Source organism: Cucumis melo, chromosome 10 (assembly GCF_025177605.1).
Source record: "Cucumis melo cultivar AY chromosome 10, USDA_Cmelo_AY_1.0, whole genome shotgun sequence".
NCBI classification, from domain to species: domain Eukaryota; kingdom Viridiplantae; phylum Streptophyta; class Magnoliopsida; order Cucurbitales; family Cucurbitaceae; genus Cucumis; species Cucumis melo.
The window spans coordinates 875,132-901,262 of NC_066866.1; the positions used below are offsets into that span (position 1 = coordinate 875,132).

The window sequence follows — 26,131 nt, forward strand, 5'->3', positions numbered from 1 at the left end:
ATATTTATTTATTAAATTTTAGGCAAATTACAAAATTTCAAACTTTCAACTTTTATATTAAAATATTGGACTTTAGAAATTAGATTTTTAAATTATAAATACTGTAATTGTTATATTTTCTGATATTATTTAAATTTGGAAGTCTAATTGTAATGTTTTATGAGTTATAGGGCTTAATTTCTATAATGGAAGATTTTCAATGTATATACATACAACACTCTACTTTGGGATTTTTGTATTTTAAATTCTTGGAGTTCGAACGAGAACTTTCGCGGTTATGAGCGGGTATAAAAGCGAAACGGAACTCAACAAACTAGAGGAAACAGAAAAACGAATCAGTTTCACTTCTTCACTTTGGCGCTAACTCTCTCGCTTTCTTTTCCCTCTAACAACTAAGCTTCGGCTTCGGACTCTCGCCTTCGCAGTTTCCCGCCATTTTCATCCAGAAGAAGATTTCGTACAATCTCCATTATGATGCAGGAATCATTTCCACCGTCGGATGACGACGGCGATGGTGGTATCGGTTTCTTATCGTACAGAGAACGATCTCTTTCGAAGCGGAATCTCAAGCAGCATCAGGAACAAGACAATGTGTCCTCTGATCGTCCTGTTACGCGTTCTCGATCAAACCTCGGCCGGTCTGATACTCGCCGCTGGTTTGCGTTCAGTAGGAGATCAATATTCGCTTTCGCTGGCTTTTCTTTGCTCTTGCTATTCGTTGTTACGTTTTACCTGGAGAGTTTGATGACTTCGGTGTTCTTGAAAAGGAGTGAGAAAGCTTGGTCACGCGATGCAGAGTTGAAGCTTGGAATGACGCTTAAGTTCGCTCCGCAGAGAATTCCTCGGAAGTTTATTGAAGGTAACGAGGTTGATCGGTTGCACTCAGATAATCGTTTTGGTTTTCGGAAACCTAGGCTTGCTCTGGTGAGTGATCGAGTTTCGATTCTTTCTTACATTCTCTAGTTATGGTTAATTATTCATTTCAATTCCTTCTGCTACTGAGGACAAATTCAAACTACTCTCACTGTTTGGTGTGGAATAGTAGATTGCGTTGATTAGTTTTTTTTTGCTTTCCGAACGAAATTCTTTTGCACGAATGTTAAATTAGAGTGATATTCATACCTCTAGTGCAATAGTTTTCCCTTTGGAGTGCAGCTACGAGAATTTGGATGTTCATTTGATTAATGTACACTGTCTTAAGACTTCTAAGTAACAGTAGATTGAGCTCTATAACGCATTACTGATGGTCTTGATCTTTTAAGTGTCTGAGCCGGAAGTTCGGAGGTGATTAGTGTGTCACTGAAGTGCAGTTCTTACGTTATATTATATCTTGGAATTAGGATAACTGACGCTTCAAATTTGCATCTCAAGTCAGATAGAATACTATTGTTGTTGATTCTAAAACGTGAAAAACTTGTTGTAAAACTCTTAGATCCTAAGACTTTTGAGTGCAGCCGCTTGCATAAAACATACGGGCATGCATCGGGTATTAACTGATATAATTATTGTAAACATCTTTTTTGGTAGTAAAGTTGCATTAAAGTGAAATCCTGTTTTTAGAATGTATAGTCACGACTTAAAACCTTTTAGTTTTAGGCATGCAAGAACTGAAGGGGAAAACCTTTGAATGGCAAGATAAAATACAGTCAATGGAACTGAACAGTGGATTCCGGTGTGATCTTGCGCCACTGTAGCTACTGTGATCACTTTCCAATAGTATCAGCACTTTGAAATCAGCATGTTTTGGCGTCTATAAGTTTTCTACGCTGACGAGATATCAGTGTATTACTATTGAATAACTTGTCACTTCCGAGGCCTTGCTGATGATTAATTGCTTCCCCTAGGGGAATCATTATTTAGTTTTCAAAATCGATAAGATTCTGTCATAGTTACAAAATATTCTTGGCTGTTGAGCTTATTAGCCACTATTAATTTAGCTGTCATTATGAGTTTTTAAGGTCGAACTTCATTCTTTTTGGATGCAGAGTCTTGGCTATATTGGAGAAATTTGGTGTATTAATACTTTACATATTTATAAGTGTCGGTGTGCATATAACAGTATGTGTTAGCGAATGTTGCATTATCATATGTTGACAAGATCATGCACGGATAATTCAGTACCCTAATCGTTAAAGCTACTCTTTGTAAATCTGTAATGCTAACAAATTAAGCTTGTATAAATAAACAAACTATTCCTAATTTCTTTCTTCTTCTTCTTCTTCTTTTATCTATTTATTTTTTTGCCTGAATTATCAGATATTGAGAAGCATGGAGAAAGATTCACAATCCTTGTTTTTAATTACTGTAATGAAGAACATGAAGGAACTTGGATATGCGTTTGAGGTGAGAACTTTGACGTTGCTTTTGTTACTGGTATGCTGAAATAGCATAGTATAAGAAGTCACACACTGCATGGTTTTCGAGGCATACTCTGCGAGACATGTCGTTGAAACCTGACATAATTGAAGGATATAATAATCAGCCACTTTTCAAATGATTATAACTCTTATGGAAAAGTCTCAGATTTTTGCAGTTGCCAATGGAGAAGCACGTCAAATGTGGCAGGAACTTGGTCGACTTGTTCTTTTAAGCCCAAAGCAGTTTGGCCAAATTGATTGGTTACTGTGAGTGCATACATTTCTATACACACATACACACAAATCTGTTGTGCATACGTAAATAAACATAAACTTACACGCATGCGTTGTGCATACGTACATAAACATATACCTTTTCTTTTCCTATTTGTACCAGCACAAGATGATCTCTGTTGTTAGTTTTCAGAACTGCATGAATGGTTAACTTTTATCCTTGCAGTTTTGAAGGCATCATCGTTGATTCTTTTGAAGGGAAGGAGGCTATTACAAGGTTTGTTTACTTTGATACTATTTTTGAGTGGAGGTTTATACTATAAGTGATGGAGTTTTTTGTTTCTCACCAAAAAAAAAAAAAAAAAAAGCGATGGAATTATCTGTACGTGGGGCCATTGTAAGTCGTATGTTTTTTCTGCTTATCTTCAGTAAGACTTCTTAAATAGTGTGGAATTATTGTTTTTACTCTACTTTGTAGTTTGTACATTCTTTTTAACAAAGTAAAACATTAATAATTAAAAGATAATTACAAAATAGGAGAATAAGGAATCCTCCAATTTAAAATACGGCGACATAAAAGAAATACCAAAAGTTTTAACCTTGTACATTATGAACTTGTTACGATTAATGATTACAAACACAGAGTTATCTTGTTAATATTTTTTTATAATTACAGTCTATAGATGTTTTTGTTTTTCTCGTAGTAGTACTGATATTTTAAATCGAGAAACGGATGCAAACTTATTTTTGGATTACAGTCTATACATTGTGGATTTCATTTTTCTGAAAGATGTTGAAATTAGACTACTATGACAGTAATAATAGCAAACTTATTTGGAGAAACTTGATACAGAATTATGAATATCTGAATGCTTATGCATTTCCGTGCTTGTTTGGAGGGACCTTTTCTTTAGTACTTCCGATGTGAAGTGGAATTTTTTTTCTCTTGACATGGTATAAATAACTCATTGCTTTTCACGTATGCAGCATTATGGTGGAACCTTTTTGTTCAGTACCACTTATTTGGATCATTCAGGATGATATTCTATCAAAGCGTCTTAACATGTATAAGGACAGAGGCTGGGAGAATCTTGTTTCTCATTGGAGAAGTACTTTTAGCAGAGCTAGTGTTGTCGTGTTTCCCAATTTTGCTCTTCCAGTAAGCTTATGAACTTACCTGTTTACATTATGTGGCTTTTAGACGCATGGTTACCCTCACAATTGACGTTTCTTTTTCCCTCGAATTTAGAAGAAAAAGACACTGATTTATCTCTCAGCAACTGCTCATTTTTTTTTCCCACCAGATGTTTTATAGTGCGCTTGATACTGGAAACTTTCATGTGATCCAAGGATCGCCTGTGGATGTTTGGTCTGCTGAAATTTATAAGAAGACTCACTTCAAGTACGAGTTAGGAAAGAAACTTGGATTTGATGTAGAAGATATCGTCGTTCTTGTGGTTGGAAGTTCTTTCTACAATGAGCTATCATCGGAATATGCTGTGGCTTTGAATCGCATGGGACCTGTTCTAACTAAATTGCCGAGGAAAAATCCTGAAGTGTCATTTAAATTTGTTTTCTTGTGTGGTAATTCCACCAACGGATGCAATGATGCTCTGCAGGTAGTCTTTAGCTTTCTTTACGTGCCAATTTTTTTGTGGCTTCTATTTTCATTTTTTCAAATGATATGACACGTAATTATTGGATATGTCAAATTGAGAAAATGTCGATTGAAGTAAATTACGTCAGTATAACTAGCGAACGAGTTTTATTTTCTTCTGCTCTAACACTTGCTGGGAAATTCAAATTTTCTGTTTTCATTGTTCAGTTTCTGTCTAAACAGGGGACATTCTAGTAATTTTCTTCAAGGAAAATTTATTTGGTGAATGTAAATTGAAGTGGAAGAATTAGATTACCTTCAGAAATAATGGACTGATAGTTCCGGATAGCATATAGGATGATCCTTCCCTTGGCATTGTTTAGTTTACTTGTATCATGTAAACTTTCTAATACTGATAGCAACTTGATAACGCTATCTATTTTCTGTGAAACAAAATATTTGTTGTTTTTTATCACAAGGAAAAGTCATAAATCCAATTTTTTTCATAGTGACTGAATCACCTTTTATGTTTCTACTTGTGCATATTTCTTGTGAACTTTTGTAATAGTATATTATAAATGCAAGTATTTCCTCGGTATAATGATTGATCATTTAACTCATGTAGGAAACTGCTTCACGTTTAGGACTTCCTAGAGATTATTTAAGCCACTATGGCTTTGATCAAGACGTAAATGGTATTTTGTACTTCGCCGACATTGTTCTTTATGAATCTTCACAAAATGTTCTAGATTTTCCTTCCTTGCTCATTCGGGCCATGACCTTTGAAGTTCCGATAGTGGCACCTGATTTGCCCATTATTAACCAATATGTAAGTTCATTCAAGTTCTCCTATATTCATTTAACTATAGAATAGTATTCTTGTTTTCCTTTGTTTCCATTTTACTTCTCTCCCAAGTTCCTCCACTAGAAAGGAAGAATATAATAATAGTGTCTTGAAACGTGCAGGTTGTTGAGGGGTTCCATGGGTTACTTTTTCCTAAATTCAGTTCTGATGCTGTAATAAGTGCTCTTACTGATCTTACTTCAACTTCTGATGGAAGGCTCACTAGAATTGCTAACAATATTGCTTCGTCTGGAAGATTACTTGCTAAAAATATTCTTGCTTCAGAGTGCGTTACTGGATATGCAAATCTCTTGAAGGAAGTCCTCAATTTCCCATCAGACGTTGTACTGCCGAGTTCCATTACTCGGCTTCCAAAAGCAGTGTGGGAATGGGATCTCTTTTGGAACGAATTAATACAAGTATCCCCCATTGAGCAACGCAGTGAGAGAATTAAAAGAAAATCTAGCGTTGTGATTAAACTCGAAGAGGAGTTCTCTGACCTTGTTAGTCCCTTAAATATCTCCAGTCCTGGAAAGGAGATTTCGGCGCATGATATCCCAACTCAACAAGATTGGGATAGTATTGGAGAAATAGAACTTACTGAAGAATATGATAGAGTGGAAATGGAGGAGGTATGTTAATATTTTTCCTTTTTGACTTGTCTGCAATCTTTATGTCACTCACTTTCCTGAGAGAAAGTCCATTTATGATTTCTTATGTAGCTTCAAGAAAGAACAGAAAGTATATTAGGTTCATGGGAGCGAGTATATCGTACAGCACGGAAGTCTGATAGGATGAAGCTTGAAAAAGAGAAGGACGAGGAAGAACTTGAAAGGGCAGGACAGATAGTATGCATTTATGAGATATACAACGGACCTGGAGCTTGGCCATTTTTGCATCATGGTGCTCTGTTTCGTGGACTTAGTCTTGTGAGCTTCTATCCAAAACTATCTGCTGAAATGTTTCTGATTGTTTTACTTTGTGTATCTTTTCTTAGCTTTTATCTTTTGCGTCATTCATTCGACAATGAATGATAGATTTTAGTCTATCAATCATGCTTTCTTGTTAGGTCCTCAGTCTTGAATCCTAAACATATATAACAGAGGTTATAGTTCAGATTTTTGTCATTAAAACTAAGAAAAAGCTAAAGGAACAACAAAACAGCATCGCTATATATCCAATCATTCATTAAATAAGAAACATCAAATAGACTGTTGAACATCAATTATGATTTTAATGGCCTCAAATTTGTCCCATTCTTAAAACATTTTATGAACCATCTGGATATCCTAAGAACATGACTTGTTATTCTTAAATATGAATGTATTCCTTGCTTTCAAGATGCCGATCTTTTATTCTTTATTGTTCGTAATTTATACCGTGATCTTCAGTCTCCGAGAGCACTGAGGTTGGAAACAGATGATGTCAATGCTCCCCAGCGGCTTCCCCTTTTGAAAAACAGATTCTATCAGGACATTCTTTGTGAGATTGGAGGAATGTTTGCAATAGCAAATAAGATTGATACAATTCACAGAAAACCTTGGATTGGTTTCCAATCTTGGCAAGCTGATGGTAGGAAGGTAAATCCGTTATTTCTAACATTGTTTTAAGCTTAGTTGCATTACTTGATGATGAATCTCCATAACATTTTTGGAGGTTGAGGCTTTAGATAAGGAGTAGTTTGACCCCATTTTAATAACAGCCGTCCATTCTATTAGGTCTGGCAGTCAAAGATTTCGAGATATATTTTATATATCATCCTTTGTAAGAAATCTTGGGATTTGTTAAACCACTGGCCTTCAGTTGTAAACTTATAATGAACGGGTTTTATGCTTCTATGCCAATACATGCATGCTGGTTAGGAGTCTATTTTTCATTTATTTACTTCTGTTCTTCCAATTCATAACCAGCCTCATCTGTTAAAAAAAAAAACAGGTCTCGTTATCTGAAAAGGCTGGAAAGGTATTGGAAGAAGAAATTCAGGAGAATACTAGAGGAGAAATTATTTACTTCTGGGCGACGTACTTGGACGTGGATTCTGAAGTCATAGACAGCGATGATGGTCCCTTTTGGCAAACATGTGACGTCTTCAATCGGGGGAATTGCCGGTATATCAGTTATTCAACATATTCTAGTATTAATACATAGCTGACATGATCTTAGGTCAAGTCTCCCAATAATTTAAGGGTTTTAAAAAGAAGACAATTTTCAAAGAAATCGAAGTAGCTTACAACAGAATATTCCAATTAGCCAGATGAAAAGGCGGGTATAATTACTAAAATCTCCAGCACGAAGTTAATGTTAAAATATTAACAATGATCTACTCATAAAACTTCAAATTCTCTACAAACATCTAAAAAAACTCTCCTATCCCAATTAAATAAAACTGACTTGATGCTGTATGTATTATATGATTTTGGAAATATGGAAAGTTGAATCGATACCATGTATAGATAGGGTTGAATTCATATCGATACTACATCAACTTCCAAATTTTGCATTAGATGTTAAAATTATATATTAACGGATGCAACTTTAAAGATATTCTCACTTAAAATTACATCCATACATCCATACAGTTCTACATTTAAAAATGCCTTTAGGCATATGTATGGACTACCACCATCACATTTGGAAGCTCTTCCTCCAATGCCTGATGATGGCGATCTCTGGTCTTCTCTGCATAGTTGGGTGATGCCAACCCCTACATTTTTGGAGTTTATCATGTTTTCCAGGTAAGAGCTCACATTATATATATATCAGAAGTAGAACTCATTTATCTCTTATCACAAAAAGAAAAAAGAAAACATATATCTCTCAACATAGCCTCTATCTCTGCTTGGCTTGAATAATGACCGAAAATTTCGTATTTGAGCTGCAGGATGTTTGTTGATTCCATAGATGTCGTGAACAGGAACCTTGGTGATGACAACGAATGTTTCTTGGCTTCTTCAGGGCTAGAGGTAAGTATCCTTCCTATTTCTCTCCAGGAGACTACTTCTATGGTGCAGTTTGGAAGTTTTACTTTAGATACAAAATTGAAAGTTTAAAGTTCATAAGACCAAATAGTTTTTGAAACATTTCTTCTAGAAGCAGCATTTTAACTGTTTTTTTTTTAATCTACTCTTAGAATTTTTAAAAAACACTTTCTTAAATGAAAGCTTTGTAAATATGTTACAAAAGGGAAGTAAGTAAACAAATTTGAAATTCTGAACGTACGTGCTTTTGTTTTAATCCGCAGAGAAGGCAATGCTATTGTCGGATGTTGGAAATCCTGATAAATGTATGGGCGTACCATAGTGGGCGTAGAATGGTTTACTTAAATCCACGTTCGGGTGCACTAGAAGAGCAGCATCCACTTGAAGAACGTCAGGACTTCATGTGGTCTAGATTCTTTAACATCACATTGTTGAAAGCCATGGATGCAGATTTGGCTGAAGCTGCCAACGATGGCGATCGCCCGGCACCGAGTACGTGGTTGTGGCCATCGACAGGAGAAGTGTTTAGGGAAGGGGTTTATGAAATGGAAGAGGAAGAAAAAAGGTATAGCCAGAAAATGGAAAAGAGGAGAATTTCCAGAGAGAAGAAACCAAGTCATGAACACAAGCAAAAGCCACTTGGAGAATAAGACATAGTCAACTAAATAAATCTCTTGCACTAAAAACGGTCAGTTTTATGTTCTTGAGATCTTCATCTCTTTTCATTTTCATTTCATTCTTCTTGATTTAAATATTTAAAATTGGGATTTTTTTTAATTGACGCGATATTTGGTGGTTCTTTCTAACGGATTGCTGCAGATTGTAGATAGGAATCTGTTGTGAATATACGAGTAGAAGAATCGTCAATTCAAGTACGTCACTTTCTTTCAACCTCTTTTCCATAATAATTAGCAATTACATGTGTTCTTTGGATGATGTATATAATATCTGTGATCAAAACATTTTTTTCTGCGTCCAATTTAGAACTCAACCATCGTTACACATCTTCTAGATTTTATCGAATTTATGAGAGGATATAATGAAATTTGTCTTGCTGCATATCCCTAAAAAAAATTTATCTAGGGACTGAATTAGGACCCTTTTTGTAACTTATTTATTTTCTGATTTTGTTTTTAAAGATTAATTTAAAAGAAAACAGATGCATCGGTAACTGATTCATTTTTTTGTTTTTTAAAGACATTTATTTCTAAAATTACGAAAAAAATTGAAAACGAAATAAAAATATTTCAGAAAAATACTTTTTATTTTTTAAAACAAAAATAAAATTAGTTACCAAACATATATTTTATTTTTGTTTTTAAAAACAATACTCTAAAAACAGAAAAAAAAAATTGAAATATTTTCTATTCATTCTTAGGATTAGGAGTGCTCATCAAATTAACAAAAATCTAACAAGCGAGAGCGTATTTAGAAAAACTTAAGAAAATTTGTGTGAGAGACTAGTAGGATAAAAAGTGTATAAATTAAGGATAAAGTATTTAATCCAAAACAAATTATTTTTATTAAAAAAAAAAACATTTTTTAGGTATCAAATGAGCCATTTGCTCTTCTTTCCTTTTAGTATAATATTGTTCTAGCCATTCAAATTTATGATTGCGAGGTTAACACCCCAATGTTTTTAGTTAGTCAACACCATCGAATATATTCACTTGTTTGATATCTACCTTTAATTTTTAGTTTTAGAAAATTAGGGTTATAAGCCTCTTATTTTAGTGACTTCCTTTTGTAGTAAAATTAGGTTAGAGATGAAATGTTAAAAAGTAAAATACAACGTTAAACATATACCGAAGAAACAACGATAGATTTGAATGTAAATTACAACAATCCAATGTAAATGAATAAACACTTGTGTTGTTTTGATTCTTCATTTATTATTAGTTTATTACAACCATTTTAACAAAAGTTATTAGTAACAATCGTGGATAGATTCTAAGATTTTGTTATATTTATAAATATTTCAATTCATTTTAATATATTTAAAAACATGTTATAAGCCCTAATGTCGTCAAATTATTCTCAATGTTATAAGCGATCGTGCAACAGAATCAAATCCAATTTTATTACTTGGTTCTCTTTATTGACTCTACTACTATTATTAGATTTTGATTACATATCATTTTTCCCTACGATATCTTTATCAGAACAATATTATATATATATATATATATATATATATATATATATATATTAATACAAATCTAGAGAATATTGGAATGCAACATACCTTCATTCAAATTTCATCTGGACAAGCTTCAAGAAATTGCCTTATTTTGCTTCTTTCTTCAGCCGTGAGTTCTGGTTCATCTCCAGTTAACCTTCTTCGAAGAATTGCTCTATCACTGCCTGGATCATCATCTTCAACAACCTAATAACAAAAACATAATATTAATTTTAACCAGAAAAATTTTAAAAAAATATATATTTAACAAAATATTTACACTTTTATATAAAAATCAAGTGTAATGAACTTTTGTCTTTTATGGTTTTGTTTAGGTAAATAGTTTGTCAATTTTTTATATTTTTGAAAAAAAAAACCTTTTAATAATAATAATAATTAATTAATTGGGAAACTAAGTTGGTATTATTTCATTTATAAGATTGAAATGATTTTTTAGATTGTTACTTCAATGAAATTGTTGATGTGGCCATCTTTGTTTGGTGGAGTGACAAGCTCGTTTTCGTTGCACGTCCATACACCATCGATAATGTACTTGTATTCATATCGTCCTTCCTGTTATATCATAAACAAATAAATCCATCATAATTCTCAGCTTTATTTTCAGCATGACTCTCAATAGTTAGAATCTCCTCTCTTCTGTTATGTTCTAAATTAATCCAAAACACAGGTAAAATTTAAGGATAATTATGAAGAATAACGATTTTTAAAATAATTATTAAGTATGTAACTATATTTTTTAAAAATTACAAACATAGCAAAATATGTTAGTGATAAATTTCATTGATAGATATTGACAGATTTTATTATATTTACAATTTTTTAAAATGTTACTCTATTTTTAATTATTTTTAATATAATTATTATATCTGTAGTTATCCCAATTTTTAATACCATCAAAGCATGGGTTCGGAGTCCAAATTACTCCAAACATGTCATAACTCGTTGATAATTGGCACGTATTTGTCACCGTAAAATTAGACATTCAATCTCTAGTATCTCATAAAATTTTGACTAGTGCAATGAAATAATTAAAAATTATAATTGACATACCGCGAGTTCCCTATTGAGAATCCATGCACCTCGTGCCTCGTCGAATTTTAATGGAATCCTCTGGAAGAAAAGTTTTCCATAGATCGATTAAACAATAAATACAATTTATTAACTTAATAATGTATTGATAAATTCTAAAATGTGTCGACAATACACGCTAAACTTTTTTAGTCTCTAATTAATTAGATTGTGGAATCGAGCAAAGCAACGGATATAAGATATTGAATCGTTCAGCTTATCTCTAATAATGATTCTAAACTACTTCCATTTCAGCATAAATTCACAATCAACATTCTACTACCATCCGTTTCTAACCACCTTCCAACCGAAGAGAGGAGATGTTTTAGATACAGAATAATTTTAACAATTTTTAGTTCTTTTGCTTGAGAATTTTCATGTTTAGGACAAGCGATTCAAAAGTCGAACCTATAATTTGGTCAATTCGACCGCAAATAAACTGTGTTGAATGGCCAACTTATTGACCAGTAAGGCTTATTAATATAAAAAATCTATAAGATACTAATGGTGTGTTTGGATTACATTTTCAAGTGTTTAATTTAAATAATAAGTCATTTTGAAAAAGATTAGAGTATTTGAAAGCTAGTCAAAACTATATTTTTAAGTATATTTTAAACAATTTTTATAAAAATGAGTTTCTTGAAAGAAAAAAAAATTCTTAAGTCCATCCAAATTGACCCTAAAACAAAGATCAACCTTACTACCATAATTATGGAAGCAAAAACTGACTTGTGTAAGCCCCCATCCGATTGCCTTTTGATTCTTTTAAAATTGTGTTTGTTTCTTACGATTTTCTTGCTATTGTAGTTTTGGTTTTCCTAATGAAACTTTTGAATCCATAGCCGAATTTCAAAAACATTAACCATTTGGGACTTGAAAATGGTTATAAAAGCGGAGCAAAGTATTAAAGAGAAATCCAAAGCTTTTGAAAACCATTAGAAAGAAAAGTATACTGTTTCCCAAAACTAAATCAAGCATTCAGGGAAGTGCAATCAAAAGAATTATTAGGAAAGAAAGAAAGTGTTACCTGGCCCCATCCAATATCAAGTCCAGCTACTTCTACAGTTGAGCATTGGTCATCTTCCCAAGATAAAGCAACAGGCTTCTTTTTAAATCCTGAAAGCTTCAATTAAAATAAACCAGTGAATCACCTTTGTAACACGTAATAAGCAAAAGATGATAATTCATAAATATATATATATATGTATGTATGTGTGTGTGTATATATCTTCATAATTCATAAATTATATCCGTTTATTTCAGTGATGCCTGTTCAGGTAACTACAATTACTAGTATCTAAGTTGTAACTCGCGAAGAATGGAACTTAGGTTCATAATCAGCCTCTTCCCTTCACTACTTCACAGTAACCAATCTTCTCGCACCTCTTAGATGAAAAAAAGTAAATTCAACATAGATTAATTAATAACTCTTCTCCTTGCTTAATTAAAATGCTGAAAATATGTCAAAATTAAAATACAGGACAAGTTACAAAGCCAGCCAAAGAACTAACCCACAGAGCTCAATTAGCTAGAAAAGCAATGCATATTAAGATTTGGGATAAGAAACCCAAGTGACCAAAACTAATATTTAAATAAATCATAAAATATAAATACTTACTATGTCGGCAGTTGCACTTTTAATAGCATCTATTTTTGGGAAGCATGAGCGTTTGCTCTGCAAGAAAGCAAATCCAAGTACACTTAGCAACATTAGAAATTTAGAAACCGATAGCTTTAGATCAGTTCTTATCCTCCTGGTATTCTAAGTCACAAGCCATGACGGATGTAATAAACTTTTGCATTCACTGCTCTTTAATAAATGAAAATGTTTGTTTCTAAATCATGGACACATACTTTAAATGGGAGAATGTGATCGTATCATAACATAAAAGATCTGCAGAAGGCAGGGGGAAAAGGACTACCAAGTATTTGGAATTAGAGAATGCTACAAAAAATATGTTTTGTTCAGTTACGATACAGAACAGTATTAAAAAATTAAAACTTCTAAAAGAAAACGCTATTCTTTTAGAACTTTTAAAGGAGAACGCTTTTCTTTGGTTCCTTTTGTAATCTTTCAATTTTCTCAATCAGAGATCAGTTTTCCAATTTAAGAAACGTAGTATTTTTTGTTTAAACAAAACATATGTAATGTTTCTGAAGTCCTATATTTCCATTTCATATATATAGCAACAGAAAACACAGAGTAAATCTAACCCACGTAAGTTTCTCATAGGGTTATTTTCAAATATAGCAAAATAAATCAAAATATTTACAAAATATAGCAAAATATCATAGTCTATGTACAATGGACAGTGATAGATTACTATCTATGTCTAGTAGACTAGTAGTCTATCTCGGTCTATCACATGTAAATTGTGATATATTGTTATATTTGTAAATATTTTTAGAAATTTTGTCATTTAAAATAATTTTTTGTTTCATACTTCTACACTATATATGAGGAGTGTAGTGGATGTTACCAGCAGTAATTCTAGCGCCTCATTGAGTTTGTAGCCTTGAACCCAAAACATATACGCCATCTTTAAATAAGACATTTCAAAGTTGGCAAGAGTTAATCAACATAATTATCAATAAATAAGATTTACTGAAGATAAACTAAGATGAATATAAGATTAACAAAAAATTTCCACAAAATGCTAATGTGAAATAGAAATTCTCAGGAGCCTACAACACACGCACACACAAACAATATTAGGGCAAAACAAAGAAAGCAAATATACTTGGCATAAAGCTAAAAACATTGGAAGCAAATGCGATTCACTGTTCATAGTCTAAACAGAACAGAAAAAGGTGCATTGGATGTTATTTAACAACTGTCAACCAAAGACGTTGTCTTACTGGACCTGAGTATCTCAAACATCTCCAACAAAAACCAGAAATTTATTTCAAGCTTTAATGTGTTCCATACACCAGAATACATCCTCAGGAAGTAAAAGAAAAATGTTGAAATATCAGGAAATAGCCAAAATATTAGCATGACGAAGAAGAGAGCAGACAGACCAAGTAGGAGCAGAAAGACTCGAGAAAACAAAAATAAGACAAATAACTGCACAAGTACGTTTATCTATACAAGAAAAATAAGTGAAGCGAGGTATGAAACAGCACAATAAAATCAAGCCTTTTTCAGGAGAGTTTCTATTTTTCGTGCACTATTATACTTAGTTAAACTTCATTATATTTCAAAGCAAATAATTTGTACAGTAGAGAAACTTATTTTTAGAAGCATGCTTATGCGCATACCGCAACAGCGGGAGCTCTTCCAAGTCCAGCAGTGCAATGTATGTAAGCCACTCCACCATTTCGGTTTATGGCTTTATGTAATTTGCTTACAACAGCTGGTAATCTTAGTCGTAGGTCGAATGCATCAAAATCCCTGTTGCATCAAAACTTAGCTGGCCAATGTAGAAAGCAAATCTCGCATGCTTAAAAATACAATCATGCATATGCATTGCTCATGTTTGCATGAGATTGAGTGAATAAATTTGCTGGGCATAACAAGGTAGAAACAGTTAAAAAGCTGGGTCTAACTCAAGATATCAATTCCCCACAAGTGTGTAGATCAGAATTTAATATTTCTTTCATTTAATTAAGATAACATTCAAGTGAAAAAGTTCGACGAAATGATATTAAAAGAATTTTTCAGGCTAGATGAGGAAATGGTTTGAACTTTGTGAAAAAAAAATTGCATATTAGTCAGTACTTCAAATTATCGGACTAAAATTGGTATTCTCCAAATATACAAATAAAACTGCCTGTTGCATTACTTAACTTATTCAAATGCTTTACCAACATAATGCTACTCTAGTATTATCTTGCAAGAGTTTAAAATTGCAGTTATATACTTCACAGATTTATAGCTTTCTATCGAAGCACAGTTCATTATATATTGAGGACTTAGATAACAAACACCTACTAACCTTATCTGAGCTCGCAAATGTTCAATATCATCAAACGTCTTTGTATATGCTATTATAGCACCAATGTCAACCCCAAAATATCTTTCCGATACAGTGAAAGGAATTCAGCAGTTTTCACTTTATTGATCAAACTCTACTTTTGTGAAATATTGGAATTTCTCAAATATTAATTATTGAATAAAAAATAAGAAAATAAAAAAAATAGAGTACATGAATTAAATGAAATTTATGAAAGAAGATATTAACAGAAATGAAATTTGGATACTCTAAATCTGGATCTTGCTGCAAGCAGAAAATTGTTCTTACTCCAATGCTGCGGAGCTTGTCAACATCTTCTGGAGTCTGACATTAGTAGAAATAGAATGAAATTGTTAAGGGAGTTAGTGCATAAAAACTTGCAAGATGAAAAATGTCAAGAACAATCATCACCTGTAGGCATGATCCTACAATTAAATCTGGACGAATGAAGTTGTAGTTCATTCCCAGCTCATGCCTATATGTCAATACTGTATCATAAAGATCAAAAAGGGGATCAGATTAGATAACTAACGAATAACGACTTAGCAAGAAGCACTTTAAGGTAGCTTTATGGTAAAAAAACACTGGCAGATTAATCCAAGCAATCAGCGAATATTCACATCTCTAAACTCAAATTTTAAGCAGGACAAATACAAAATTCAATTTATTTCTCTAAATTGTAACAAATTTATAGTTACTTTCTTATTAAAAGATTTCCGAAATCTGAATAAATTTATTTACGAAATGTTCGCAGCAGCGCAGTTATTTTCCAGTTCAAAGGAGAGTCGAAAGATGATGGTTCTTACCAGCACCCATAGCTTCTGTCATGTTATGGCTATATATTTCAGATTTTTCCTCCTTTTCCTCGGCATCGTCCACTTCTGTACCACTCGTTTCGGCACTTGATGTAGAACCAGACACTGCCTACAGACAACAAGTAATCATTTCAAACGATTGTTGCTTATAACTACCAGTGACCTATAGCCACCAAAACTACAGATCACTGAACAGACTTATTTGCTGCAAGACTTTCTCCATTTCCGAAATTGAGGTATTATACAAAACATATAAAAAATCATAACCACGCAAAGCCTCAAACATAGCTAAAATTTCGATCGGCAAACTGATTGAAGAAAAAAATCACTCACGATGACGAAACTAAAAAATCGATCGCGATACAACAATATTTCATGAATTCTCATTATCACAAATTATCGTTAGTTACCTTCATGGAAGAACGTCGATGTAGATCAGTAAAGTTTCTTATCACCTGTATCAATCGAAACAATCTGTTTAACGTTCGATGCAAAAAAAAAAAAAAAAAAAAACACAGGGAGACTGCACTTTATAATGTGGCGCGAAGAGAGTACCAGGTTAGAGAGCTGGAATTCAGGCTTTCTCTGTCGGCATTTGAAGCTCCGGAAGGGAAGAGAAGATGATCTGAGATACAGAGAGGAAAGAAAATTATAGGAAAATATTTGAATGAATCATAAGTAGAAGAAGATGATTTCAGTTTGAGAACTGACATTGAAAGGTTTTGAAGACAGTTCATGGCCGATGCGATCGGTCGCCGGTGCACGATGAAGCAAAATCAGCAGAGCTCTAAAGCAGGTATTGAAACTTTGGAGTTCGATCAATGCGTTGGTTCACTTTACGTAGCTACACAGCATAGTTTCGATCACGTTCCTGTGAATCTCAGAGGATATGCCTTCCCGTGATTGATATTTCTTCCCCAACTCCGATCTTTCCTTTGAGTTGATATTTATATGCTGTTTGATTTAAAATGGCAATTTCTATTTATATCCTTCCCTTTCTCTTTTTTTTTTTTTTTTCCAATTATAATTTAATAGAATTTTTATTTTAAATAAGCTAAATATGTTTTTCTATATTTTAATTCAATTTAATATTTCATTCTTACAATAACAAAGAGCTTTTTTCCCTCCTAAATGTATAGTAGTATTTTTTAAAAATTACAAATATAACAAGTCTTTTATTTTTGATAAATTTTTTTTGGGTTTGTTGTGAGTTGTAGTAGGATTGATTTGTATCGTAATGTAATCCAAAAATTGTGTTTGGACTAAGCATTATGTGTTCGATTTGTAATATAAAACTCATTTTATTCTAACAATTTTCGATCTAACCCTATTTCTTGTTGTTTTCATGTTTTACAATGTTCTTTTTGTTCTATCTTCGATTATTCACATCTTCTAACACTCATTTGATTTACAGTAACCTATCACTTCAAGTATTTTCTTATGATTTATCATTAATAGACTAATATTTGCAATATGATCTATCAATAGTAAATTTTATCATTGTCAATGATAGATTCCACTCAACTTTTGCTATATTTTACATTTTTTAAAATGCTGCTATGTTAGTACTTTGATGTTCATATTCGTGAACATGGCTAAAACTATGTAATAAAAGTATATTTATGCATAATTCAAGAAGCCCATTCGGCCTATTGGAAAAATAAGAAAAAGGAGAAAGCCCATGTGGAGGGCCCATGGAACACGAACACCCATGCCGTTAAATACGAGATTCTGAAATTGCTATTTTTTTATTATTATTATTCCTCCTTTACCTCAAATTATTCTTTTTCTTTTTCTAATGATATTCCTTAACTATATGTACCCTAGAGATCAACTTGTCTCTTTTGATAAGATTCTTTATTTCAACAAACTAATTGGCCTCCTTGACATGGGTGCTCCTTAGTTTAATCAATTGAAAGCAAAATGTGTATATAGTTCATCGATCTTATTAATATTGTGAGATTTTTCAAAAAAAAAAATTAACGTAGAATAATCCTCAACTTTGTCTAAAGAAAATAAAAAGTTAACCAATGAAAACTATAAGGGGCTTCTTTATGTTTTTTTTCTTCAAACAAATATGATTAGTGTAAAATCAATAGATTTTTCTAACGTTAGAATCTCTGTAAAAAAAAATAGAAAGAACCCATGAAAACTATAAAGCAACTCTGTTTAAGAGAAAAAATAAAACAAATGAAAACTATAATATTCTCCCGTTTTTTCAATCAAATACAAACCACCAAACCATAATAAATGAGTAAAAACACACACAAAAAAAAAACAACAACAAGATAATGTGTTTGTTAGGTGTGAGCATGATAGATTGAAAACTGAATCGACCAACCAAATCAAAGTTGATCGGTCGAAAAAACGAGAGGGATCGATCGAGGTTGGTTTCGTAAAGTTTCAAATTAAAATTTTCAAAAAGTATTTTTAAATATTAAATCAACTCGACTAGACAAAAATCGATCGACCAATCTTTACTCACCGATATCGAAGTTGGTTTCAACATTTACAAATCCGATTATGATTAATCCAAGATCGATTTTGTCAAAAAAAAATAATAACTACAGCCGACCAAGGATCCTATAATTCCATTAATCTACGTGTTCTTAATAATCATAAATATATTAAAGTGGACTCCACCTCGAAATAGACATATACATATTCTTAAATAGTAGAAGTTGATTGTATTTCTTCTCACAATAATAGTCCTATTAAAGTTAACAATAATTTAATAAATAATAATAACATAAATTCGAGAGAAAAAATTAGTCACACTCGTTGTGTCATTTCCAACTATTCTATACATTTATAAAACAAAAACAAAAAGGGAGAGTTTTTGTATCTTATAAAAAGAATTTATTTCCATTCCATTGTTTATGTTCTAAATTTAATCTGAGTTAATCATTGTTCCTTTCACATCGACTGATTTAGTGGAACAAATTGATCGAGAGTGTGAACATAATTTTTTTCCCGCAAATGAAAAACAGAATATTCAATTTACATTATACAATGAAATTGATTTTAAAAAATCACACACGAACATAAATATATTTGTCGGACATACTTTATAAGTCATAAAATTATCTTCCAACGCAAAGACAAATTGAAATATTTATCAAATATAATAAAAATTTAAATCTATTCAATAATCAATACTAGTACTTTTATTAGAGCCTACGAGTAAAAGTATATTAATATATTTCATTAATAAAATTTAAAATTTTGTTATATTTATTGTTTATAAAACTTTTTATTTGGGTTGCTATTTAATTGATATTTATTTGTGTTCATTGTGAATTCATTTCTAATTCTATTTTCTGGTTTAATTTTTCTTTAACTAAAAAAATATTTTGTTAAGTAATATCGTTATCTAGATTTTCTTTTTCAATTATTAATGTTTAAACTCTTTATCGATATTCAATTGTTGTATTCATTTATTTTAATCAATTATTATGTGTAATTAACACATGAATGAGATTTAAATTTTAACACCACAAGTATGGCACGAGGACCAAATTCAATTATTGTTGAATTAAGTTTATTTTGATCACTTATTTGTAAGTTGGAGATATTCATCACCTCATCATAAGCTTTTATTTGTGGACCGATTTGGTCATTTTACCCGATGCAATTCAAAGTGACTATATAACTCAGTTTCCTCCCTGATAATTAAAAAGCACTTCTTTTTTCTTTAGAAAAAACTATCAAATAATTACAAAATTAGAGACCAGAGAAGAAAATAAAAAGCCCGACTATTGGGGAAAGTGTATGGAATAAACAATTTTTAAAACACAAAACAACTAATAAATTAAGAAATAAAAAATGAAATCAAAGACTAAGTCAAATTCTAACCGTAGTTAGTTGAAAGATCAACGATGTGACATCATGGTAATCATGTCCCATAAGAACCAATTGTCTCAAAGCAGAAAATGTCATATCCCATTTGGATTATTATTGGAATGCCTTACATAGTTTTTCTTCCATTAACCAATTTATTATTTTAAAACACTATAAATAAAATAAACTTTATTTTAAATTATTTCTAATGAATAGGGAAATTTTGTTGGAATACTAAAAAAAATTAAACTATTGATAAAATATAACAAAAAAAAATTTAATGAATCGTAAAGAGTTTCGCCAAATTTTATTATATTTTGTAAATAGTTTTAATGTTTTGTTATTTTTCAAATGTCTATATTGAAATTATATTTATAAGTATAAAATAAAAACCCAAAAAATAAATAGGAACAAGCTATATTTACAATTTAAAAATTACTCCAAAAATGTATTTAATGTGAGTAAACACCAAAAAAGAAAAATCAACTTCACATCATTTTTTGTTTGAACAACTGTGAATACAACAAAATTTCAGCTGTAAATTTATTTGATTGACATACAAATTAACCATTAAATAACTTTATCAATGTTACAAGTTTTAATTTTAAAAAAATTTACTTTAATGCTTTTTAAAATTCTATCGATTTTTATATCATATGTATACTTTATAATATGAAATAATATATGCTAAATAATGAAAGATTATTAAAAATATAATATTTAACAAAATATTTATATTTTATAGAAAAATCAAGTGTAATGAATTTTATTTTTCAATAGTTTTGGTCTCTTGGATATAAATAATTTGTCATTTTTTTTTTACTTTTGAAAAACCATACTAATAATTATATTTCATTAAATATATACATATATACATATATACATATATACATATATACATATATATATACATATATACATATATATATACATATATACATATATATATATATATATATATATATATATATATATATATATATATATTTATTTATTTATTTATTGGAACACAAGTGTTGTGGCCGTCTTGTTTCTTTTTGGCCTTTAGTGTTTTGGATCTTCCGTTGTCAATGTGATGTGATAATCTTTTCCTATAAATCTGTCTCCGGAAATACAAAAGACCCAACCACATAAAATTCCAACCGTTGGATTTCAAGTTTCTAGTCGTTCCCAAACGCTCCGGTCATGTGAAAGTGACCGTCTTTTTTCTCTTTTCCTTTACCAAAAGTGGGTGGATGATAATATAAGCTTACGTAGTTGAAGTACAACAAATTTACTTCAGATCGTTTACGGGATATAAAATAAAAGACCATAAGATTTCTGTTTTAATTTCATTGTTGATCTTTTGAGTATTTGTGATTTTGTCATTTGCTTTTCTAAAAATACTCATCTATTATTTAAAAGATTTCAACGTTGCCCATCCTAATTTTCAATGTATGTTTCAAAATTATCATTCACTATAGTAATTTACAGTTTAGTATTTAAGTTCACCCAACAATTTTGTTCAAATTGTGTGTAATTTCATATTTTTTAAGTTCGCTAATGTGTGTGTGAGAGGTTGAGACTCTAATCAACTTCGTTAGATTGACCGACTGATTTAAGATAGTATTAGATTATATTAATTCAAGATGTCATATATTTAAACATTTGCATTACCATTATTTCCTCTCCTCTCTTGTGGGTTTATCATCTTAAATCACCGATCTACCCAAAAATTTAAGTTGATAAAGGAATTGATAAAAATAAAAACAAGAAATCTATCTATGTCTATCATTCATAAAATTTAAAATTTTGCTGTTTTATTATTTACAATAATTTTTTATTTTTATTTATAAATCCGCATATGAAAATAGTAATTTAATTAAAGATTTTTTTTAAGTGTCCCATCTTATTTATAATTACATAAAAACAATTCTATAACATAAAAGTTGGAAAGAGCTTCGTTTTATTCATCGCCACCGACGGATTTAGTATAGGCTCAGAGGGGCTCGAACCCCCTCAACTTTATTGTCTTTATATAATATATATAAAGAAGACTATTTATTTATTAACATTTATCATTAGCTTAGTGGTTATTCAGACTGTTAGCCCCTCTTCCTATCCAGGTTTAAATCCTACTAACGTTGATGGAGGTGTTTTGATTGATTTAGTTCGTACTCGGCCAGCTTCTTATACTTCAAGACAGCTCAAATTTCATATTTTTATTTTTTAATTCATTTCTTTAAAGAAATAAAAAACTTAAAAAGAAAAATCAAATGAAATAAATAACCAATTTGAATGAATGGCAGAGTAAAGATCATGTTTTCAATAGAATCTTCATTGATAATAAAAACAAAATATGTCAAACTGTCTCTAGTGGATCTATCAACATGGCCTGCTGCACTATTGACAACCAATTGCTATAAATTATACTTTGCTTTTATACCTTAATTTATTGATCATAGTATTAATTGATATATATTTCTAATTTTTTCTTATGGGACATTCATGTGTAATTCTCAAATTATATATTTAATTATTTATCTGCCAATCTACAATTAGTATATGGTAGGTATATATATATATATATATATATATATATATATATATATAGACTATTACTTTTTATTTAAGGAAAAAAACTGTATAGAATCTACTTAATTATTTATATGTACATACACATTACTGTTGAATTTTTTTTTTTCAAGTTGAGATGTGCATTTATTTATTTATTATTACCATTAAAGCAACATGCATGCATTATTAGTCTTTATTACATTTCACAGCATCAACAAAATTGTTTGTTGTCATAGTTCAAATATATGCTATATATTTAATTACTTACCAACCTTTAATCTATTGAGCTATTCAGTATACTTATAAAATGTCAAACTTGCTTCCCGTATGTAAATTAAATTTAGTGATTTAGGTGCAATTTACATAGTTGGATAACACAATTTGAGCAAAATCGCATCCGTTGATTATATGTATATATCAGTTAAGCTCATTTTAGCAATTTATTTTTAAAAAGAAATATAAAACTATGTTATCAAATGTGTGTATATATTAATTAAGGTGAGATAGTTGCAATGTGAGAGGGACAGCATGTGGGTGAGATATATCATATAATTGACCCACACAACTGAAATTATTATTGTTCCCTAGTAAGAGTGTATGTCATGAACCTTAGCTTGGCCTTGTTATCACTAAAAATTGTAACAGTATATTCTTTTTTGGTTGGTCACGCAATCCAAACAAGTATATGCTTTGAAAATGAAAGTTTGAAGTTTTCTTTTTTAAATAAAAATGAAATTCTTAAAACAAGTTTTAGTGTCATCTTTAGTTTATTTATTTATTTATTTTCCTTTAGTGTAAAATCATTTGGGGCGTTGAATAAATCAGAAATATTGTAAGCCATTTCCATCTTTGAATATAAATTAAAGCCACCAATGTTCCCAACCTTTCCACAGAGCAATTGGTAGTAACTTTTATTTTATCGTTTTTAGTTATGAAGCCATAGTTAAATTGTATTGTTTTTTCTTTTAAATCGAACTTTATTTCTACTCAAGCACAACATTTGGTGACATAAGTTGATATAGTTCCAAAAATTTATAATGCTCAGATAGATTCGATCTAAATTTGAAGATCCAATAATAGTTTTTTAGGGTAAAAAAAAAAGAGATCCTTTTGATTATAATATAAGTTATAATAAATAACAATCAAATCATTATAACTTCTGATGTTATAAAATTTGGTGGGTACTTAGTGTTCATATTCTAATTTTAAGATTTTCATAAAAGCTAAAGTTGTATTTGGTAATCTATTTTTTTTCTATAAAAGTTATTTTTTTAAAAAATACGTGTGTTTGTAAATTAATTCACCTGTTTTATAAATGAAAAAGGAAAATTGAAAAAATAAAACATCTTGTTTCTAAAAAATAGGAAACAAAATTAATTACTTGTGGTTTTTGTTTCTAATAAACAAAAGTTTAAAAATGTGAACAAAAAATCCATAAAATCTGCCCATATTTCTCACTATATATATATATATATATATAAAGGAATCAGCCCCTGAGGATAATATAGAATGCATCCATTATTCTGACTGCGCAAAACACTTCCCCCAACCACATAAAAAGAACCACTTGCAAATGTCGTAATGATTATGATATCCCACCCCACTCCCAATTAAACATAAAAGTGTTTCTTACATTTTTTTTTATTTAGTCCCTTCCCTTTTTGTTGATTTTTTATACTCTCGAAATACTCACTTTTAATTTATCTTTAAAAATAATTTAGATAATTATAATGTTGGATCGATCAACTTTATTTCTTTATTTAATACGACGTTCGTTCTAAAAAGAAAATGTAAAAAAAGAGAAAGATAAGATCTATAAAATGAGATGTATGGAATTTTTCCCATTTAGTAGTTTTTTGCTACGAGGGGTAAATAATTTATAATTTTTTACTATTTAAAAAAAATCATGCTGTGAATTTTAAATATGTAATTTACGGTGCAAGTTTCTTGGAAGTAAAATTTAAATATAGTTAGTTTAAATTGATTGGTTTTTGTCATATTGATGACTCTAATTTTACGACAAGATGCACTATTTGATCACCTATAATTTTTGAAAACATATATATATGTATAATTATTTATGTTTTTGTTACTTTATCGAACTCGTAAAATTGTCTCCTCACTTTTGTACTCGTGTTAAATAACACATATGGTTATTATCCTCTCACTCTACCGTGTTTGTGCTCTTCTTCACTTTTTTCCTCATGCTTTTATTCGCCTTCAAAATGGTATTGACAAATGGTTTGTGATATGTACATCTTTTTTAACGGTTCATTTTTACTTGGATTATTTTGTAATTTTATTAAAATTCACGGTAAAATAAAGACAATATAGTAAGTGAATAAAAATGTCTCTATCATAAACAACAAAAAACCTCGATATACTATTATCAGTAACATAGTGATAGGTGATAATAGTTTATCATAATATATTACAATATCTAACAATAATAAACATCGATACTTTACTATATTTTAAATATTTTGATTCATTATTTTTTTTTTCAAGACAAATCTCCAAATAATATATTTATGAAATAGAGTTCAAAGAATAAGTTGATAATGAAACAAATAAAATAGTTCCGGCGATTTTGGCTTGAATTTCATAGAAATTCACATTTAATACGTAAAAACATTACAATTATGACCGATTGAAAAAACCACATCGCTAAATACATAGGTAATTACAATTATCAAACCATTCAACTTTAAAATAAAAATTTAAACTCTTAAATTTATTCAAATTTTAAAATTGGATTCTCAATTTTATATAATTACACTAAAGGAAGCTTGAAAATCGATTTTCTTCATTTTTCTAATTACTATAAGTTTGATGGTCTAATTTTAACACTTTTAAGAACTAATAGCATTTTTATTAGAACTTCTTAAATTTTCAGTGATTCTATGTCTCTTGTCCTTTTGATAGTTGACGTTAGAACTAAGAAAATGATGTTAATAGATAATAATAATTAGATGACATAAGAATAACCATAGTTGGATATTCGATTTTTACTAAATAGTCCAAGATACTTTATTATAACAACTCAAACAAATTTAAAAGTAAAGAATAAGTATAAGTTCTACAATGCAAGACAGTTTGAAAATTATACTTTTCTAAAATTTTATTTGAAGCAATTTGAGAGAATTTGCCATTAACAATTGATTTTTTTTCTTTTGTTTTTAATCTTTGAAAATTGAAGGTTGTAGATGCATTTTTTTTTATTTGTTCTACTCAAATACGAAAACTTACGGTAAGAAATAGAGAGAAGGTAACAAAAATAAGAACTAATAAAACTCAAATGATTATCGATGGCGGTTTAATTTTTTTTCATAAATTATTTAAAGAGACGTTGAATGTTTGATTAATTGATTATCTATATGAAGTTATTTGCTCATTTGTTTTTATACATTTACACTTAAATAAATAACTTGAAATCTTATTAATGAATCACTTATTGATCGATATGAACCATGATTGATATATTAAATAAAAAATTTTAGTTTTATATTTAATAGAATTTTAAGCTTTTAATTTTGTTTAATAAGTTAATAGATTCTATGACCTATATTATCTATGAATGATGTCTAAATAAATAATTTGAAATGTGATTAATGGATCAATATTGATTAAGTGAACGTCAACAGTTATTATAATTTTATATTTAATAGAATGTTAAGTTGAATAGA

General features: G+C 30.1%; 2 protein-coding genes across 5 annotated transcripts; one reads left to right on the forward strand and one right to left on the reverse strand.

Annotated features, from left to right (window-relative positions):
- Positions 1-340: 340 nt before the first annotated feature.
- Positions 341-9,084, forward strand: LOC103489564 (uncharacterized). Its single transcript, XM_017044810.2, has 15 exons — positions 341-924; positions 2,257-2,343; positions 2,524-2,624; positions 2,818-2,868; positions 3,579-3,750; positions 3,896-4,210; positions 4,814-5,017; positions 5,155-5,664; positions 5,755-5,961; positions 6,424-6,612; positions 6,968-7,140; positions 7,612-7,767; positions 7,914-7,995; positions 8,274-8,698; positions 8,830-9,084. Exons 1-14 carry the CDS (start codon positions 472-474, stop codon positions 8,658-8,660), a joined length of 3,087 nt encoding a protein of 1,028 aa, XP_016900299.2. The 5' UTR covers positions 341-471; the 3' UTR covers positions 8,661-8,698; positions 8,830-9,084.
- Positions 5,931-17,017, reverse strand: LOC103489419 (phosphoglucan phosphatase DSP4, amyloplastic). 4 transcript variants are annotated; one of them, XR_007824317.1, is made up of 16 exons: positions 16,761-17,000; positions 16,605-16,674; positions 16,460-16,504; positions 16,041-16,158; positions 15,646-15,722; positions 15,482-15,558; positions 15,217-15,297; positions 14,540-14,672; positions 13,759-13,818; positions 12,897-12,953; positions 12,306-12,401; positions 11,261-11,320; positions 10,655-10,762; positions 10,256-10,396; positions 8,252-8,472; positions 7,507-7,736 (listed from the first exon to the last, which is right to left on the reverse strand). XR_007824317.1 is itself a non-coding variant. In XM_051091011.1 (15 exons), exons 1-14 carry the CDS (start codon positions 16,784-16,786, stop codon positions 10,262-10,264), a joined length of 1,143 nt encoding a protein of 380 aa, XP_050946968.1. In that variant the 5' UTR covers positions 16,787-17,000; the 3' UTR covers positions 5,931-6,118; positions 10,256-10,261. The 4 variants fall into 4 exon arrangements, 3 of the variants coding, with proteins under 3 accessions (XP_050946968.1, XP_008446799.2, XP_008446798.2); XM_051091011.1 differs by lacking the exons at positions 7,507-7,736; positions 8,252-8,472 and adding an exon at positions 5,931-6,118; XM_008448577.3 differs by lacking the exon at positions 8,252-8,472.
- Positions 17,018-26,131: the final 9,114 nt, after the last annotated feature.

Excerpts from the sequence above, each read along its gene's own strand:
- LOC103489564 (XM_017044810.2), top strand. The coding sequence starts at position 472 with ATGATGCAGGAATCATTTCCACCGTCGGATGACGACGGCGATGGTGGT. Across the intron at positions 4,211-4,813 it reads GATGCAATGATGCTCTGCAG|GAAACTGCTTCACGTTTAGG; the intron begins GTAGTCTTTAGC and ends TAACTCATGTAG. Across the intron at positions 7,141-7,611 it reads TTCAATCGGGGGAATTGCCG|TTCTACATTTAAAAATGCCT; the intron begins GTATATCAGTTA and ends ACATCCATACAG.
- LOC103489419 (XM_051091011.1), bottom strand. The coding sequence starts at position 16,786 with ATGAACTGTCTTCAAAACCTTTCAAT. Across the intron at positions 16,675-16,760 it reads TGTCTTCAAAACCTTTCAAT|ATCATCTTCTCTTCCCTTCC; the intron begins GTCAGTTCTCAA and ends TCTGTATCTCAG. Across the intron at positions 13,819-14,539 it reads GAAGAGCTCCCGCTGTTGCG|ATGGCGTATATGTTTTGGGT; the intron begins GTATGCGCATAA and ends TCTTATTTAAAG.